The sequence below is a fragment of the Pelophylax lessonae genome, assembly GCF_965119305.1.
Source record: "Pelophylax lessonae genome assembly, chromosome: 1".
NCBI classification, from domain to species: Eukaryota; Metazoa; Chordata; class Amphibia; order Anura; family Ranidae; genus Pelophylax; species Pelophylax lessonae.
In genome coordinates, this window is record NC_138768.1 from 817,298,345 (window position 1) to 817,318,802 (window position 20,458).

General features: G+C 41.7%; 1 protein-coding gene across 5 annotated transcripts in view; it reads left to right on the forward strand.

Moving 5' to 3' along the window:
- CTBP1 (C-terminal binding protein 1) overlaps positions 1-20,458 on the forward strand; it is a 999,951-nt gene that overhangs the window by 918,554 nt on the left and 60,939 nt on the right. For all 5 annotated transcript variants that reach the window (XM_082247492.1, XM_082247495.1, XM_082247493.1 and 2 more), the window contains one exon: positions 18,118-18,332. In XM_082247492.1, the coding sequence (XP_082103618.1) occupies positions 18,118-18,332 (215 nt within the window). The remainder of the gene's footprint in view (positions 1-18,117; positions 18,333-20,458) is intronic.

Here is a 20,458-nt window from a genome sequence, read left to right on the forward strand (position 1 = left end):
TTATCAATGAACCTTGGTTGGCCAAATAACTCACTTTGTTCTGTTATTCTATTTGTTCTAATACTCTTACACTCCGCTGTGTTAATGCATAATCTTTGGCCAACCCTACTCTTACTTGCCATAGTAGGCAGATTCTAAATATACCACTTTAGCAAATATGGAATAGCCTGAAGCTGACCCTAACTTTTCTTAGAAGATTATTTCTTCTCTTTACTTTCTTATTTAATGCAAATTTTCCATACACTGCACTAAAGTGGTTGTAAACCTCAGACATGAAATATGAACATCGCATATCCCTCTATAGTAGGGATCCTCAAACTGCGGCCCTCCAGCTGTTGCGGAACTACACATCCCATGAGGCATTGTAAAACTATGACAGTGAATGTCAGAGTTTTACATGACTAGGCAGGATGGAAATTTTAGTTCCTTAACAGCTGGAGGGCCATAGCTTGAAGACCCTTGCCTCTATAGTATGTACTTGTCTCAATCTAGAGTACTATGTGTAATTTCTGTCTGCTGCCTTGTTTCTCTGCTATACCTCATCACTTCTGATTTACTTTGAATTATTTTTGTTGTAGGAGCCTGGAAAGCATTGTACCAGCAATCAGCAGATCACTGGTGCCATGCAGGTCTCCTGCACACTGTTAGTGTATGGGCTTACCTGTACATCCTGTGCCGGGAAACTGATATTCGGACAGGAAGACTCAATGAACTACCACAGCACCGTAGTAGTGCATTGAGAACTACAAGCCAACAGCTGCTAAGGATGTTGAAGACTTGTAGTTCAGACACACAGAGCTGCGAGTCTGAATTACGCAACCGTGTTGGAGGAGCCCCACACAGCCACGCTGTTTTTCAAACAGTGGTAGCTAATACAGGAAACTTCTCCCTGTACTGCTGCAGGGGGGGGGGGGGGGTCGGGCTTTTGTTGTTCTGAAGAAATAGCTGTTTGGGTGTTCTGTACATCATCTGTGTACAGAACACCTCCAGATGGCCATATTGCATTTTACAGAAAATTACAGAGCTGCAGATTGCAAAGGAAAGATCATTTTTAATAACATTCAATTACAATATGATTTGTGTCGCAATTGTGTACGCTATATTATTGTGTCGCAATTGTATATGCCATGTTGTTATGATTTTTTTTATTTGTTTTTTTTTCTCCCCCACAAAAGTGAAGTTACCCTTTTAAGCTGCCCATATATACAAGATGATGTTCACTTGAAGACGGCTATATTGCGTGATAACTTTATACCTGTGGGTTAGGCAAACACTTAGGCCCCTTTCACACTTGTGCGACTTGTCCTGGGACTGCAAAGTCGCATGGCAAGTTTCACCCCATGATTTTCAGTGAGTACCATTCAAATCTGCGACTTCAAAGTAGTCAGTGCACTACTTTGGTCTGACTTTGATGCGACTTGAGGTCCATAGACATCAATATTACTTTTAGGTCTCTACAAGAAATTACACTTTCAGGTCTCTTAAGTGTGCAAGGGGCCTTATGGGTCAACTGCTCTTGAGTTGGTGGTCAACCATTTGAAGTTGGATGACCAGTTCTGATTGCCCTTGTTTCTTCCCAGGATAAATGCCCCTGGCCTGCACTGCTCTCCCATTTCCCTCTCTTACCTGTATAGGAATAAACATACATGATTGACTATGCAATGATTTTGTGTTCATCTGCACACTGTAAGCATCGGAAGCTATAAGGTAGTCTGATCATAGCTGTATGGCCAACCAACCTTTATTGTCTATTTACACCCATATCATCCTTTGCTTCTCTCCTGATTGACTTGTGTTGATTGTGTGGGCTGTTTGCTATTAAAGCAGAGTTGCAGGCTAAATTGAAACTAGGTCTTATAAAATCGATCACCCCACACCGCCTCGTTTTTGGATATCTTTTTTTTTTATTGTACCTTTTTTGGCAGGTACATCCTCTCTGGATTAACATCAAAGATCCCCCCCCCCGCCTTCTGCGACCTGTGCGTGTCCCAGGAGATGACGGGGCCATTCAGAAAGCAACTTGTGCATGCGAAGTAGGAAACCGACTGAAGGCTTCACCGCCGGTTTCCCTTAGTTGCAATGCAGGCTCTTGCACCTGTTGGATAAATCGGCTTTGGGGGATGGGGGGGGGGGGAGCGACATTGCGGGATCCCTGGACAGGTATGCATCCTTATATTAAAAGTCCGCAGCTACAATATTTGTAGCTGCTGACTTTTAAATTATTTTTTTTTTTTTTTTTTTTTTTTAGAGGCTGGAACTCAGCTCTAAGACAATTGTTTTTGCTTAACCTCCCTACGCATCATTCTTTCTCATCTAATCCCATTTTTTTCCATCTAGAACTGGTTTTTCAGTCTTTGAGGTGTGATAATCCTCTGACAAACATTAGCTTGGGGGCAAGGTATGTGTGGCATCATTATGGGTGTAGCATCTATCCAGCATGCAAGACACGTATATTTTAAAAACGCCCTAATACATATTAAATGTGTATCTTCTAGTGTGTGTAAAAAAAAAAAGCTTGCAATCAGCACAGCTTCACCTCATTCACAAACCTAAAGTAGTAGTAAAGGCTTCTTTTTAATTTACCTGTAGGTACAGTAAATATCTTACACCTTCACCGTTTAGGAGATATTTACTATAGCAGTGTCTGAGATTTCCTAATTTTCTGAATTGTCAGCGAGCCATCCATAGAGAGAGCCGTGCCGTGCCATGACTTTTGTTTGCGGCTTACCAGCGCTTTAGGTGGTTCTAAATGCTCTTTTTTTTTTTTCCTTTAAAATAATAAACCTGTCATACTTGCCTGCTCTGTGCAATGGTTTTGCACAGATTAACTACGGTCCTCCTATTCTCTGATCCCCGTCGGTGCTTCTGGCTTCTCCCCCTTGCCGAGTGCCTCCAACAGAGCGTGGCTCAGTCCCACTGGCTGTGATTGACGGCAGTGGGGGCCAATTGCTCCCACTGCTGTGTCTCAGCCAATGAGGAGCGAGTGACCCAGGAGAGCAGCTGCTCTTGTGCATATTGCGGGATCAGGGAGTGAGTGACCCAGGAGAGCAGCTGCTCTCGTGCATATTGCGGGATCAGGGAGTGAGTGACCCAGGAAAGCAGCTGCTCTTGTGCATATTGCAGGATCAGGCTCGGGTAAGTATTAGAGGGGATGCTGCAGGGGAATTTCACACTAAAGGTTTTTTTAAAAAAAACCTTCAGCCACTACAACCACTTTAAAGCGGAGTTCCGGGCACAAAATCAATATTTTTTTTTTTGTGCCCGTCCGCTAGTTCTGCATCACCTGAAAAGGAATTGGATAGTTAGGTTTTTTTTTTTTTTTAAAACTCACCTTGTAATTGAAGATCGTAAATTCTCACCTCAGGGTACTTCCTCCCTCAGCGCCGCGGCTCCGCTGTCACTTCCTGTCTCGCGATGATTCCTGGGAGCTGAACGTCATAGCTCCCAGGAATCAAGGCGACGGCACCGGCCCCGCTCGTCACTTCCGGGCGATGCCGCATTCCCCTGCTAAACAGCTTCTGGGCATGCGCAGAAGCTGTTTAGGAATGCGGCGTCGCACCGGAAGTGACGAGAGGGGCCGGTGCAGGCGCATTCTGGGAAAAGAAGACGCGGAAGAAGACGCAGAAGAGGACCGCGCCGGCTTCAGCTGCCCACAAGAGAGATGGAAACGCTGTGGAAGAAATTTTATAAGTAAGTATTTCTTCTAAAAGGTAAGTGCGAACCGGGACAGATCAGAGGCTAGCCATTGTGGAATGTACTAGCCCTGACTGTCCCGGGGGTATGTTTGTTAAAAAATGACTTCTGTGCCCGGAACTCCGCTTTAAACAAAAAAGAAAACATTTATTATATTGCAGCTTACCAATCTTAGATGTGATGGCTGCATTTGTTTCCTTTTTTTATTTTCTTCTGATGATCTTGCCAGTAAGTCTGTTTTTCAATAGAATAAGCTGTCTTTCAGATGTAGCAAATAGAGGGCTGAGACAAACCTTTTAGTACTGGTAGGGGTGCTTTTAATGATCAACTTTTATTTATATAAAACTTTTACACAAAAAGCTGGAACTGCTTATAAAGTGTTAGCTGGAGTTCAGCTTCGATTTATCAGTGTATCTAAATCTACTGGTGCTTCCTGCACCCCTCCTCCCAGGTTAACAATGCTGCTATCCAAAGGTGCCTCTGTTGCTCCTTCATCCAGAGTGGGGGCACTCAGATACAGGAGGTGTAGTATTGGCCAGATTACCAGGTGAAAACAGAGGAGAAAAAGAAAACGAATGTAGCCACCGCGTAGAATTGGTAAGATGCAATACTGTATATTGCATTTTTGGTCTTGGGTTTAATACTGCTTCAAGTGAATTTTGTACTTTGCAATTAGTTAAAGCTGTGCTGATGTCAACCCAATCTTTCTGCAGATTGCCATGCTTTCGATAGCTATCCTCTGAAATAAGATTGTGTCTGTATAGAGAACGTGAAACTCTTTTGTACTACTTTCCAGCTGACGGTGGCATCCTGTGAACTATAGAATCTTCAAGTAGCAGATGCAGTATGGTGGGTGGTGATATAGATAAGATAGGGTGTACTTGCTGCTAGTGACACCATGTTTTCTAGAACACTGGGTGCCATTTTTTCCAACAGCTAACAGAATAATAAAGGGTTTGATTTGCTAAAACTGGAGAGTGCAAAATCTGGTGCAGCTCTGCATAGAAACCAATCAGCTTCCAGGTTTTATTGTCAAAGCTTAACCATTTCCCATCAGCTTACTGTATTTTAAAGGCGGCAGAGTGGCAGCTACAGGCAAGATGAAGTTTATAGATGGCATCTGCCTGGGAGGAGCTAGGCTCCCGCCCCTGATCATCAGCGGGGAAGCTAGCGCGTGTGTCAGGCGGCTCTGATTGCCGCCTGACACTGGCGATCGTTCCCCCGCTGAGAGAAAAAGACGGCCGGCTGATGTAAACACAGTCGTCCATCCTTCTCCCTGCAATGATCACAGAAGCTATGTGATCCTGCTATATAGGATCGCATGTCTCTGTGATCATTTCAAAAGCCCAACCCCCCCCCCCACGGTTAAGCTGGAAACACACTATACAATTGTCTTTAGATTTTTTTCCTTTAGATTTATCAAAACCATATAATATGAGGTCAAACCTAAAGACTTTACATTTGTATGCAGTCAGGCAGGCCCTTGCACTACATAGTTTAAGGTAAATCTAAAGGAAATCGAACAACAGAAGTTGTATAGTGTGTATCCAGCTTTAGAATCACTCCCCTAGGCTTACATTTAACCCCTTGATCACCAACAGTATTAACCCCTTCCCTGCCAATGGCATTATTACAGTATCAGTACATATTTTTAGCACTGATTACTGTAGTAATGTCACTGGTACCTCCAAAAGTGTAAAAAATGTCAGGGGTCCAATCTGTCCGCCGCAATGTCGCAGTCCCGCAAAAAATCACAGATCGCCGCAATTACTAGTAAAAAAAAAAAAAAAAAAGACAAACCTTTCCCGTAGTTAGTAGACGCAATAATTTTTGCGCAAACCAATCAACATACGCTTATTGCAATTTTTTTTTTTGCCAAAATATGTAGCAGAAAACAAATTGGCCTAAAATGTTAAAAAATTTTGATTTTAATTTTTTTTTTTTTTTGGGAATGTCCTATAGCAGAATGTGAAAAATGTTTTTTATTTTTTCAAAATTGTCGCTCTTTTTTTGTTTATAGCGCAAAAAATAAAAATTGCATAGGTGGTCAAATACCACCAAAAGAAAGCTCTATTTGTGGGGAAAAAAGGACGTCCTTTTTATTTGGGTACAGCGTCACACGACCGCACAATTGTCCATTAAAGTCATGCAGGGCCGAATCGCAAAAAAGGGCTTGGTCATTAAGCAGGAAAATCTTCCGGTCCACAAGTGGTTAATATAACAAGCTAGAACCTGATTGGCTACCTTGCACAGCTGCACCGGATTTTGCACTCTTCAATTTTAGTAAATCAACCCCAAAGTGTTGCATTTTAAGTAAATTTAAAATAAAAACCTGTTTTAAAAGCTGTTCAGCTGCTGACCATTTTTGTTATCCATTGCCATCTGTTGGTAACCAATGTCTTGCGTCCCTTTTCTTGTGCTTTTTAAATGATCACATCCAGATGTATTTGGTAGATCTCTCCATATGTTGTCATAGTTCTCACAGAGAACAGGACTACTTTTTCAACTATCCCCTCAGCCTGCTTCTGACCATTAATTTTCTATTTGAGTTTTGCACACATGTACATTGTTGGTTATTAATCCAAAATCGTCAAAACCTGCCATATTGGACAATTCCTCCCATCTGTTGGACAACAGTGACCAGAATAATAGTTGTGAATGCTTGCTTGAGCAGATCAGAATGGTTCTCTCTCTGACAAATCCTCCTACATCATGACTGGTTGTGTTGTATTGAGGTTGTCTTAATTTAATACCTTTTAGTTTGCCGTTAAATCCCATATTGTGGTTTTCTGATGTCTGTTTTGGTAAATGTCTAGTTAGTGGTCTATCTAGACATAAAAGACTTTTGCCGTTGTAAGCTGGCAATGTTTAAATCCCTTGTTCTGTTAAATTTATTGTGCCAAAATCTCCATTACGGCTTGGACAACAATAAAAGCCAAATCAAAACCCAACCTGACGGGCTTTGGCAACTGCCATTCTTTCAGTACGTTGGCCTGCACGTTCTGTAATTTCCATTGGCTCTACCTGCCGTGACAAAGTTGCATGAATTGCTGGATCAAACCAAAGGGAAACATAAAACATAAGATTAAAAGGTAATTACACACAAACGTTTGTTTTGTTGGGTTAGAACACAGTGCTAAAGAACAGAAGGCTTGTGTACCCACAATTTTGTAGTAGCTTTTCCTTGAGGGAAAACTTAATTTTTTTTTTTTTTTTTTACATAATAAATCTTATAATGTAATCTTTAAATGACCTTTGCGGTTACACCTGCAGCTAGCAATGGTTTTCTTCACTGCCAAAATATTAAATTATTTATTTCCATGCATTCATCGCAACAACTGTCTGCCCAGAGCTTGAAGACAGATTAAAGGTATCACCTGTAAGGTCCATTTTAAACAAGTGTTTTGAAACCTGTTTTCTGAAGCACTTTAAAGTGGTTCTAAAGGCAGAAGGTTTTTTACCTTAAGGCTGCATTCACATGTCAGCGTATGGAGCGCGGGCAGAATCGCCGCGATCCGGAGATTATTGCAAATCGCGGGACGCCTTTGCGTTGCCTGTGATTTGCAATAGCCCCCCAAACGCTGAGCGATGTTGCCGCGATTTCCGCCTGCCGAATCGCGGTAACATCGTGCAAAAAAAATCGCGGGACGCAATACGCTCCAAAGAAGCTCTTGTACTTTTTTGGGCGTAATGCGTCCCGCGATTTTATTTTGCGCGATGTTACCGCGATTCGGCAGGCGGAAATCGCGGCAACATCGCTCAGCGTTTGGGGGGCTATTGCAAATCACGGGCAACGCACAGGCGTCCCGCGATTTGCAATAATCTCCGGATTGCGGGAGGAATCGCGGCGGTTCTGCCTGCGATCCATACGCTGACATGTGAACGGAGCCTTATACTTACATGAGCATGATCTCAATCGAGCTCTGTGCCCGGGAGCATGGCTCTCTCCGTGGTCTCCCTTTTCAGAGGACAGAGAGGCAACAGTGGGAGCCATTGGCTCCAGCTGCTGTCAATCAAATTGTGTTGAATTAGCTGGGGAAGCATGGCCCAGCCACTGGGGTGAGTTCAATGGTAACGCATCCAAAACGCATCACACCGATATGAATCGAGCCTTACAATGCTTTCATTGTTGGTCAGATACTTTTTAAGGCAAATTCATGAGTTCAGCTTTTCTAATTGCAGCACTGGGACAATTTAGGCATTTATAAGCATTCAGTTTTAGAAAATGCCATTGAGGCCCATATTAGCATTGCCAGGAAAACAGCGCAATAAATTTTGCTCAGATACTTAAAGCTAAACGATACGCAAAACCTTTTATTTTCATTTTCATTTGATATAGAGTTTGGAATGGCTATAACCCATTTCTTTTTTTTTGGCATCTGGGTCCCATTGGGGAGATTTACCTTCACTTCCTGTTCCGTAACCAAAACAGAAAGTGAGAAGGAATCCATTGGGGTGCCTCATTGTCCCAATTGGAAGATTTCCCCACTATTACTTTGCTGGGGACAATCAAAAATTTGGACTTTTCTTTTACTTTCACTTTTGATAGGGGTAAACAGGACATATAGAGAGAATTAATCTTCCTAATGAGGGCAAAGACAGCAATAAAATCTGACAAGGACAGCAATATATCTAGTAAAGGCGAAGGGTTCGCTTTTGCCGAAAGTAAGGCTTCCCTTTAAATGAATGTGAAGCTTTAAGACTTCCACTACTGCAGGTATGAAAGAAAGGCACCTAGAAGTACACATACTTGCAGGAACCTTCTAAACTTAGTGCCAACTGGGTAGAGTTGGAGTGTGCCACGAAGCTTCATCCTCACATGGTCCTACTGGTCCATTAGAATGGTGGACAGCCTCACTGTAAAAAAAAAAAAAAAATATATATATATATATATATATATATATATATATATTATTTAATGCAAATGTAATACCTTTAGGCCCTTTCTGTTGCCCATAAAGCCTTGCCAAAACACTCCCAACGTTTAAATGACTACATCTTGGATCACTTCCATGACACAACAGATGTTGGACGCTGATTCCCAACCTTGCAGGAGTGAGCATACTTCCTGATTCAAAAGCAGCGCATGCTCTCTTCACCTAACCCAGCAACACCGAGCTCCGAGACCGCTGTGATAGGGAGAGCGGTAGAATTTCATGCATGACTATTGAGCCTGTTGAACCAGAAAGCTCATGCCTGCTCAGGGTAGGGGTGGCACTCCACGTCTTCCATGTCTTGGAAATATGCCGGGACATACAAATATAAATCCTAGGAGTGTTTTGACCAGGCTTAATGGGTGACCCAAAAAGCCTACAGGTATAACATTGCATTATGCAACATTTTTATAAAAGACAGTGTATTTTAAACTATTGGGGTTCATTTATGTAAAAGGTGAGCTTGGGCCCTTAAGAGGCTGATGCAGGTATGTGTAGACACCCCTAGGTGCCTAGCAGTTTGAGGGGAACCCATACAGGTTGCTCATCAGAAGTTCACCAAGGATGTGGACAGATGGCACCAAGATGGATATTAAACAAGGCCTGTATGAGATAATTAGATGAAGATAAAAGCTGCAAGTGCAAATGTTCTATTAAACAAGACCGTCGGGTCCAGAAGAAAAAAAAACACAGGACATAGCTGGAGGGAAGGCATGACTGATTTAGAAGAAGAGGGTTAGCATGGGAGAAGTTTAGTGATTTTAAAGGATGCAAAGAGATGGGGGTACTGACCAGATTGTTGAGGCGATTAGGCTACTGTTGATCTGTTGAAATTGTATTTACAAATAAATCTTTACTTTATTGATTTTATCATTGTGTGTTGCACCTCATCTAAAGTCCCATGGACAATTCATGTTTCTTTGATTGTTGAGGCTCGACAGGAAAGGTGGGTCTTCAGGGGATTTTTAAGAATTTAATTTGGAAAATGAAAACACAGTGATTATTGCTAGCAGCTATAGCAGCCACGGGCAATAATCACATGTAAAATCCAGCAGGCTGGTTGTACCCAAGCTGATCGAGTCTGCCCATACATGGTCTGAATCTTGGCTGGTTCATGCTGAACTCTATGGCTGGCTTTAGGGATTGTAAAGGCAAGCGTCCCTATATATATATATATATATATATATATATATATATATATATATATATATATATATATATATATATCGAGCAGGGCCCTCTGATTCCTCCTGTATTGAATTGTACTGTAACTGTATTGTCTTCCCCCACACTGTGAAGCGCTGCGCAAACTGTTGGTGCTATATAAATCCTGTATAATAATATATATATATATATATATATATATATATATATATATATATATATATATACACACACACAGTATCTCACAGAAGTGAGTACACCCCTCACATTTTTGTAAAAATGTTATTATATCTTTTCATGTTACAACACTGAAGAAATGACACTTTGCTACAATGTAAAGTAGCGCATGTACAGCTTGTACAACAGTGTAAATTTGCCGTCCCCTTAAAATAACTCAACACACACCTATTAATGTCTAAACTGGTGGCAACAAAAGTGAGTACACCCCTAAATGAAAATGAAATGAAAATGTCCAAATTTGTCCCTATTAGCCATTTTTCCTCCCCGGTATCATGTGACTCGTTAGTGTTACAAGGTCTCGGGGGTGTGAATGGGGAGCTGGTGTGTTAAATTTGGTGTTATCGCTCTCACTTTCATACTGGTCACTGGAAATTCAATATGGCACCTCATGGCAAAGAATTATCTGAGGATCTAAAAAAAGAATGGTTACTCCACATAAAGATGACCTATGGCTAGGCTATAAGAAGATTGTCAAGACCCTGAAGCTGAGCTGTAGCACGGTGGCCACGACCATACAGCGGTTTAACAGGACAGGTTCCATTCAGAACAAGCCTCGCCATGGTCGACCAAAGTAGTTTAGTGCACGTGCTCAGCGTCCTATCCAGAGGTTGTCTTTGTGAAATAGATGTTTTAATGCTGCCAGCAGTGCTGCAGAGGTTGAAGGGGTGGGGGGCAGGTAAGTGCTCAGACCATACACTGCATCAAATTGGTCTGCATGGCTGTAGTCCCAGAAGGAAGCCTCATCTAAAGATGATGCACAAGAAAGCCTCCAAACAGTTTACTAAATACAAGCAGACTGACATGGATTACTGGAACGTGTTCTGTGGTCTGATTAGACCCAGATAAATTTATTTGGTTCAGATGGTGTCAAGCGTGTTTGATGGCAACCAGGTGAGGCGTACAAAGACAAAGTGCGTCTTGCCTACAGTCAAGCATGGTGTTGGGAGTGTCATTGAGAAAACCATGAATGCCAACATGTACTGTGACATACTTAAGCAGAGCATGATCCCCTCCCTTCGGACTTTGGGCCGCAGGACAGAATTCCAACATGGTAGCAACCCCAAACACACCTCCAAGACAACCACTGCCTTGCTAAATAAGCTGAGGGTAAATGTGTTGGACTGTCCAAGCATGTCTCCAGACCTAAACCCTATTGAGCATCAGTGGGGCATCCTCAAACTGAAGGTGGAGGAGCGCAAGGTCTCTAACAACCACCAACTCCGTAATGTCTTCATGGAGGAGTGGAAGAGGACTCCAGTGGCAACCTGTGAAGCTCTGGTGAACTCCATGCCCAAGAGGGTTAAGGCAGTGCTAGAAATAATGGTGGCCACACAAAATATTGACACTTTGGTTGCCAGTGGTTTAGACATTAATGGCTGTGTTGTTATTTTGAGGTGACCGCATATTTACACTGTTATACAAGCTGTACACTCACTACTTTACATTGTAGCAAAGTTTAATTTCTTCAGTGTTGTAACATAAAAGGAAAAATAAAATTTTTACAAAAATGTGAGGGGTGTACTCAGTATTGTGAGATACTGTATGTATAATTATTGTAGTATAGGTTTTATCCTTTCCAAAATCTGGTTCCATAGTTTGTGTCTCAGACTAACAGAGCTAGGAACTGGACCCTTACAATAAGATTACATGTAGTTATAGAACTCAATCTACAATTTGCATGGAAAAAGTAACTTCTCAAGAAACCAGTTACTGCTCCAAGTGCCATTATTGGCTACCATCTCTACCTATAACCTTTTATAACCTTGTGCCCCTGATCCAAAATATCCACATCATGGACGTCACTCTTTTTCACAGTGATGGTTGACTTAAGCAGGCCGAATGAAAATTCTTGGACGTTCGTTTTGTTCGCTTTATTAGTGTGCCAGCTGCCACACACGATTTTTGTGTCGCAATCAAAAGTGCCTAATCCAACATGCTGGATTTTGTTTAAAAAAGCAAAGCAAATGATGGCACAATCATATGCCCCATTTTCATTTTTTGATCGACAGAACGTTAGGTTTTTGACCTGTCTATAGCCTGCCTTAGGCTAGTTGTACAGCTATTGATCTGGCAACTTGCTTCACTTTGGATGAGCATTCCAGATCTTAGACTGGTTCAGGTTTATGCCTGTTTCTTTGTGCCAACGTGGAAACGTAGAAAACATGCTTAAAACAAAAAATAGCAATGTTATCATTAATCTCCTTGCTAGCACTACAATAAAAAGTCTGAAAAGTGTTTTGAAACTGGGTTGCCCTTTAACCTGTAAAAGAAGCAATTTTCAGACCGATTCCGTTATATTCTCAGGATGTCATAGTGCCACATTGTGGTTTTCACTGCACACTGCAGCAGGACCACTTGCATATTTCTCCCTCTTTTTCTTTCAGGAAGCCGACTCCCTGCTTATAATTCATAGCTTTATTGCCAGCAGCAAGTGAGAAATATAATCTGCTTGAGCTCAATGTTTTGTCATGAGGACGGGCCTGAGTGAGGATGATAACTAAGGCAGCTGAATAAGTGAAATCCAGCGCATCTAAGCCTGGTATAGAATTGTGCGCGTCTCAGGGAATGCTTGCAATGCAAAGCTGTCAGCCACCGTTCTTTTCTGACCCACTTGTCATGGGAATTAATTCCAGCGCCAACCTGAAACTGGACCCTCTGCAGATGATAGCATTCTGCATGAGGCTGAATAGCTAATTCTCCTCTTCGGCTTAAAATAAGATGATGGGACAATGACAACATATTGTTGCTTGTCACAGACCTGGAGAGGATGCAACCATATGTACTGTATATACATCAAACATTCACGGACCATTGTGCCCAAATACTGTTCCAATCGGGATGGAAAATTCCACATCCTCCAGCATATAGAAAACTTTTAATTTTCTTTCTTACTAAAGATTATACACTCTGGTGTTGATGTACTGAATGGGTAGACTGTTCACCTAGGGAAGTCATTGTTCACTCACTGAGCTTTTGTTTGTAGATTTTATTCCTCAAAGTGCTTGGAACAGGCAAAATTATGCTAAATCTTTTTATATTTTTATGTGGGTTTTTTTTTTTTTCAATATTTTTTTTTTTTTTTGGAACTTAAAGGGTTGTTTCTCTTAAATTTCAGTTTGGTGGAGTTTGGTGAAGTAGTGCAGCACTATGTCCTGTTCTTGGTGGCTGTTGCTTAGCAGAGCACTATGTCCTGTCTTGCTTATCCTCGTATGACTCTGCAAGTCTACAAGACATTAGGTTATCTGCATTCATTGTGCCCTTGGTAGTCGGAGACCATGTGATCTGGGCTGTTTTTTAGGTCCCAGGACAGAGTTTAGGGACTACAGTCTAGTTTACAGTCTGTTGTATATGTCAAGCAAACGATAATAGGATTTTGTACTTACTGTAAAATCTTTTTCTTGAAGTCAATTGAGGGGCACAGGAAGTCCTAAACCTTTAGTCTCCATTCACACTAATACGACTTGTCAGGCAACTAGTCAGCCTGACAAGTTGCGGTCCGTTGTGTGGTACGGGAACCGTTCTAATAGGAGTGACACAAGTCGCTCCGACTTAGAAAAAGGTTCCTGTACTAGTTCGGGGCGACCTGGAGCGACTTGCATAGACATTTAAATTTTGTGAAGTCCGTGCAAGTCACGCCGAAGTCGCGCTGCACGCGACTTCACAGGTCGCCCCCGACGTCGTGCCGCTTCAGTGTGAATGCGGTCTTAGGGTTATACTGCCGCCTGCATGAGGATTGGGCATTGGCAAATAAACTGTGGCCCAGCCCAGGATACCCCATCCCATGATCGGAAGATCAGAGAGGTGGGACCTGTGCCCCTCAACAGACTTTAAGGATTATATGGTGAATATAAAAAATCCTATTTTTTTTTTTTTACCCACACAATAAGGAACACAGGAACTCTCAAACTTTTGAAAAGCAGCTCAACTGAGGGGTGGACAACATGAAAAACAACCCCTAGCAGGCCCCAGAAAACTGGGGACTGACTGCCTGGAGCTCAAAAAGCTACCTTAAGGACCAAGCCACATCCAGACAATGGAGGGAAGGTGACATTTTGGAGAACAGGAGCCAGACAGAGGCAAAGAAGAACAATGTCCTAATTGAGGTAAAAGTAAAAAAAAAAAGTCCTGGGCCTTAACATCACATTATCTTTCTGTAGAGCCAGAAAAGGTGCCTTTTAGGATAAGGCCACAGGTTAAGAGCCTCTGAGGTAGTGGCTATTAAACACTACCTTGTGGCTGATAATACATACAGGAATGTCTACAATGGGTTCAAACAACAGTTTATGAAGTGCAGAAAGAAACCAGATTCAAAACCCCCAGTCACAAGGGAATGGACTGTGTGAGCTACATGGGAGGCTCCCTGTACAAAAGAGCGAGAGGCCAGCAGTCTCTGAATAAGAATAAAAAAGGGGCAAAAACCTGACAAAAACCTTGGTCATACTGAGAGCTAGACACTGGCCCAGACCCAGTTACTGGAGCGAGAGAATCTGTTCTTCACAGAAACTGCTGAGATGGAAGCCCAGAGACTTGCGTCAAGTTAGATATGCCTTTCATTTCCAATGACAGAACTTGTGAGAAGTAGATTTTTCTAGTGTTTAGCATAGTACTGAGACACCTGTGTCCCTCAGACCCTGTACTTCCAACAGGCACGCTGTCAAATGCAGTGAAAGTGAAACAGGATGGAATGTTGTTCCTTTGGTCGGAAGTTCCTGATGATTCAGCAGAGCCCAGATGGAGTTATGAGCTCCAATATTATGGAAACCATTAGGAATCTTACAAGTTCAGCATACCAAAATCTTCTGGGCCAGTCCAAAGCAATGAGGATCACTGGAATACCCTCCAGCTTGATCCTGTGAAGCAGACGATAGACGTTTTAGGGCAGGAAACAGAGCATCCACTGCTTCTCTCTAGAGCAGTGTTTCTCAACTCCGGTCCTCAGGGCACACTAACAGGCCAGGTTTGCAAGAAAACTGAAATACATCACAGGTGATATAATTTGCTGCTCAGTGACTGCAGTATTCCAGTCTGCATCTCCCCAAGGTAATACTTAAAATCTGGCCTGTTAGTGTGCCCTGAGGACCGGAGTTGAGAAACCCTGCTCTAGAGGATCTCTGTGCCTAGAGACAAACCTGCCCCGTTTGGATGTGAACCTCTTTGCCTCCAGGCTTCATAAGTGTCCCCAGCTTGCAATTTCCCTCTAAGGTGTAAGGACAACTTCCCCGGGTCCAGGTGCAGCTGGCTGAGGAAATCTGCCTGCCGATTGTCCTTACCTAGAATGTATATGGCTTACAATGCTGGAACCTGAGGTTCTTCCCAGGTATGATCCAATCTATCTTTCTTGCCACGGTGAGACTTCTGGTTACTTCTTGATGATTGATGTATGCCACCTATTGGGCATTGTGTGATTGATTGAATTTGGATCAGATGACCCTGGTGATGTTTCAATGTTTTAGGCCTCATGTACACCACTGCTGATAAACTGACGTTTAGGAGCAGTTGGGTGTTTTTTTTTTCCAGCAGCCCCTGAACTCTCCTCTGTTATCTTATTTGTCCATGTACACTGAGTTTTTTATAGTCCTATAGAGGAAGTTGCGTTTAGAAGCATTTTCTTAAAAGCAAAAAAATGGGTTCAGGACAAAAGTTCATAGGCATTTGAAATGCCAAATGCTGCTAGCAGCTTGCAAACGTGTATAAACTCAGTAGAAACGTGTATAGGCATTTTAATTTATAAGCGTTTGTAATAGGAAAACATTGCTAACAATTTGCAATAGGGAAAATGGGAGCAAGAGAGAAAGAGATGGATGAATGCCGGTAAACGTGGCATGTAACTAGCTGTCAAGTTCCAGCATCCAGAAGAGGTTTTCAAATGTCCAGTGTACATGAGGCCTTAGTCTGTAAGTTTATTGTGCGTGTTTTTCAAAATAGTTTTCCATAGTATACAACAAATGTATAAATTGTAGAAAACGGATCAAGAAGTAAATCGTTCCACCAACAGTTGCAAATTTACCATTCGAGGAAGGCTCAAAAACATCATACTTTTTTCTAATCATGAATTAAAAACAGGGAAAGGTTATATAGAAGGCTATATCCTAAATGCGAAATAAAATACAATAAGTCTAGATTGGGAGCTTGTAGTTTGTCTGTAATCTCTGGCCAACTGCAGTGGGACTTGGGTTTGAAGAATGAATAGGTAAAGATATGGGAGGTCTACCAGCCGAAGGCGGCTGAGGACTCCATGCTCAGGGGAAATGCAGGATTCCAAAGAAGGGGAAGTAGTGCTTGGTGTGGCAGTATCAATTTGCTAAAACCCCTGGAACCATTCTGACAGAGGAACAAGAGCAGTGACACTTCTAGTGCGAAGACCTTTATTCCTGATCTATTTTTTAACCTGTCAGGGTTGCTTTTAAACAATCAGTGATTATCGGTCAAGCCCGGTGCTTTAGCTGTAGCCTGAACTGAATGCCCCAAAAGTAATTCTGCTATTTAACTGTAATTAGACTTGGGAGACTGAAGGGCCAACCTTCATGAATCACGTATAGCATCACAGCACTTGTTTCAAGTGCTGTGATTCTGGAGGTAGTTCTTGTCCTTCCATCTCCTGGGTGTAATTACCAGTTAAGTAACAATGAACTTGCATGCAATTCTGGTATTACAGTTTTCTAAGTATCTTGGCATGTGTCTCTACAGTAGTCAGCTGGGCATTTTTACTGGTTTTAGAGGTTGGCTCCATATTTTCTATTATGATTTATTGTTTTTATTTAATCACATTTAGGCCTTGTGCTCCACACCATGTATAGACGAGGACAAGCCCCCCCCCCCCCCCTCCCAGTGCATTTCATGCTTGGCTAACAGTAGTCGGCTGCACAAAGTCGGGCAATCTCCGTAAACAGTAACAAACACATGGTAGACGTAAATCCAATTGCTAAAATTTTATATAAGCTTTATCATGTTAAGGTTATTTCCAATATTACCAATATTTACATCTGTAGCATTCATGAACATACCCTGTGATCCTGCAATGAATGCCCTTGTTTTGTTACTTCCTGTTATAGGACAACGACATAGTTTCCATGTTTTCCAGTTGGTTTCCTGCATTTTCCCTCTGTGATGTGGGGTTCCAATGGAGACTACAAGTGGCATTTTTAACATGCATTACACGATCCTAATTCACAAATGTCCCCATCAGGGACAGATGGGAAGGGCCTGCATTGAGGCTGCAGGAGAACAGCAGCGCTGAGATACACCAAAATATGGAACGTTTTTTCTAAAGTATAATAAAAAATTGTGAGTAAGCAAGCGGTTTATTGCAGAAGAAGCTTGCAATGTATCTTCTGGAATAAAGTAAACCTACTTTCCTGCTTAGTCTTTCTAAGAATGTACACTGAGCTATGGATGACTAGCCCAGTATACATTCTCTCACTGTGCGCAGAGATGACTGAACTTCCACACACTGTGTGGGAATTGTTATCCTGCATTGGCCAATCAAGATGGCAAAAGCCCCGTGCTAGGTAGAAAATGCCGGTCTGCTAGAGCAATGGTAAGTATCACAAGCTTTAGTTCACCTTTAATACACTCAGGTTAGTCTTTTAAAAAACCTAACCTCTACTTCTACCCTTACTAGGGAGGGGTGTGTCCCATTAGACAGTGCTGGAAAATCTCCATGAGTGCTTAACCAGTTTAGCTTTTACACTGGGGGACCCTGTCAGGTAGGCTGTATGGTGCCCTGTGTTTTCTAACAGCGACCCTGGGTGAGAACAATAGTAGGGCCGAAAGAGAGGGCATACTACACCCACCTTGAGATACGTTATTTAGAGTGTACAGTATGTAGCATGCTCAGTGTCCACAGCTGGTTAACATTGCTGCCCTTGATTAGCCCTAAATTCTCCTCTTCTCACCTGAATGTTTGATTGCAGTCCAGATCAGACCATTTATGACTGCACCTAAACAATGCTTAATCAAAGTTCTCAAACTGTAAATATGTTTTGAGTTGTCACCCATGATAAAAGTCTGATCAAGGAATGTTTGCTAGTCGATTGTGGATTATTTTCTACCAGTATGCTGATTTGTGAATGGTCTTGTTTTGCAGGACGAGTCGGACAAGCTGTAGCACTACGAGCAAAGACATTTGGTTTCAATGTAATATTCTACGACCCGTATTTACCAGACGGAATAGAACGCGCACTTGGCCTCCAGCGGGTCAACACTCTCCAGGACCTTCTGTTTCATAGTGACTGTGTAACTCTGCACTGCAGCTTAAATGAGCACAACCATCACCTTATCAATGACTTCACCATCAAACAGGTGAGTTACAATCACACATTGGAGTTCGTTGAGTCCTCATCCTGTGAAGATCTGAGAAAACCCTCTTCCCACTGTATACACTTCTGTATAATGTGTGTTTGATGGAAGCTCATTCTGGAGCCATTCTACAAACTAAACCAATGTTCTACCCATTGACTCGTTAATTGTCATTTCAACATGGCAGGAGGCATATTGGAGTTGGAAGAACAAAACTGAAGCTAGAGAATCCCAGGGGGTGCTTTTTCTTTTGAAAATGCTAGTTTGCCGGCTTTGACAATCTAATGGCTTTATTATGTTAAGTGACTGACCAGGAACAAGTTTGCTGAAAACGAGTCCTGGTTTCAATGGCCTTTAAGTTATTTCAGGTAAATTACTTAAAGTATCGAAATCAAAGGATCAAACTGGTTGGCAGAGATCTTCATCTTTACAGTGAAGTCAGCATTGCTGGTTTGTTTTATTTTCCTCTCGGAACTGGTTTGCTTGAAAGTGTTTCTAAAACTAAAAGGCAGTAATGGTCAACTTGTGTGTGTGTGTATATAATAATACATTTTAACCACTTCTGGATCGGAAGGATTTAACCCCTTAATGACCAGGCCATTGTTTGCAATTTGGCACTGCGTGAATTTAACTGACAAATGCGCGGTCATGCAATCCTGTACCCAAATTAAATTTACATCCTTTTTTTTCCCCACACATAGAGCTTTCTTTTGGTGGTGTTTAATCACCTCTGCGGTTTTTATTTTTTGCGATATAAACGAAAAAATTACATTTTCTACTTTTCCAAAAAACTCAATTTGTCATACATTTTGGCCAAAATGTATTTAGCTACATGTCTTTTGATAAAATTTTTTTCGATAAGCCTATATTTATTGGTTTTTGCAAAAGTTATACCGTCCACAAACTAAGGTGTATATACTAGAATTTATGCAGCTTTTACTTTCTGACTGCCTATGTCATTTCTTGATGTGCTAAAATGGCAGGGCATTACAAACACCCCCCCCCCCAAATTACCCCTTTTTGGAAAGTAGACACCCCAAGAAATTTTCTGAGATGCATGTGAAGTCCATGGAATATTTTATATTTTACCACAAGTATCGGGAAAATGCCTTTTTGTTTTTTTTTGTACACAGGTTGTCACTTAAATTATATGATGCTCACACATTTCATTGGTATATGTGAAATGACACCCCCCAAAATACATTCTGCTGCTTCACCTGAGTAGGGAGATACCACATATGTGAGACTTTGTGGCTGTCTAGCCGTGTACAGGACCTCGAAAACCAATCACTGCCTTCAGGCTTTCTAAGGGCGGAAATTGTTGATTTCACTCCTCACTATCTATCACAGTTTCGGAGGCAATTAAATGGCAAGACCACACAAAACCCCCCCCAAATGACCCCTTTTCGGAAAGTAGACACCCTAAGCTATTTGCTGAGAGGCATTTTGAGTATTCTGCAGATCTCGCTTTTTGTCACAAATTTTTGAAAATTGTTAAGAAAAAAAAAATTTTCCTTTTCTTTCTTCATTTTCCAAAACAAAATTCTCACCAATACTCAGGAGAAGCAGCAGAATATATTTTTGGGTGTCATTTCACATTTAGCCATGTCATGGTTGAGCAATTAATCATTTAAGTGACAACTTTGTGTAAATATACGTTTTTTTTTGCCATTTTCCCTATACTCATGGCAAAATATAAAATATTCCATGGACTCAACATGCCTCTCTGCAAATAGCTTAAAATGTCTACTTTCAAAAATGGGGTTACTTGGGGGGGGTTGTGCTATCTTGATATTTCAGGGCCTCCGAAACTGTGATGGGTAGTGAGGAAGTAAAAATATAAAATATTCCATGGACTCAACATGCCTCTCAGCAAATAGCTTGAGGTGTCTACTTTCTAAAAAAAAAAAAAAGGGGTCATTTGTGGGGTGTTTGAACTGTCCTGGCATTTTATGCCCAATATTGGAAGCTTATGCCACACATCACCCACTCTTCTAACCACTTGGAGACCAAGCCTTTTCTGACACTTTGATTTTTTATTTTTTTTTCTGACAAATCTATTTTTTTTTACTAGAAAATTACTTTGAACCCCCAAACGTTATATATTTTTCAAAGCAGAGGCCCTGCAG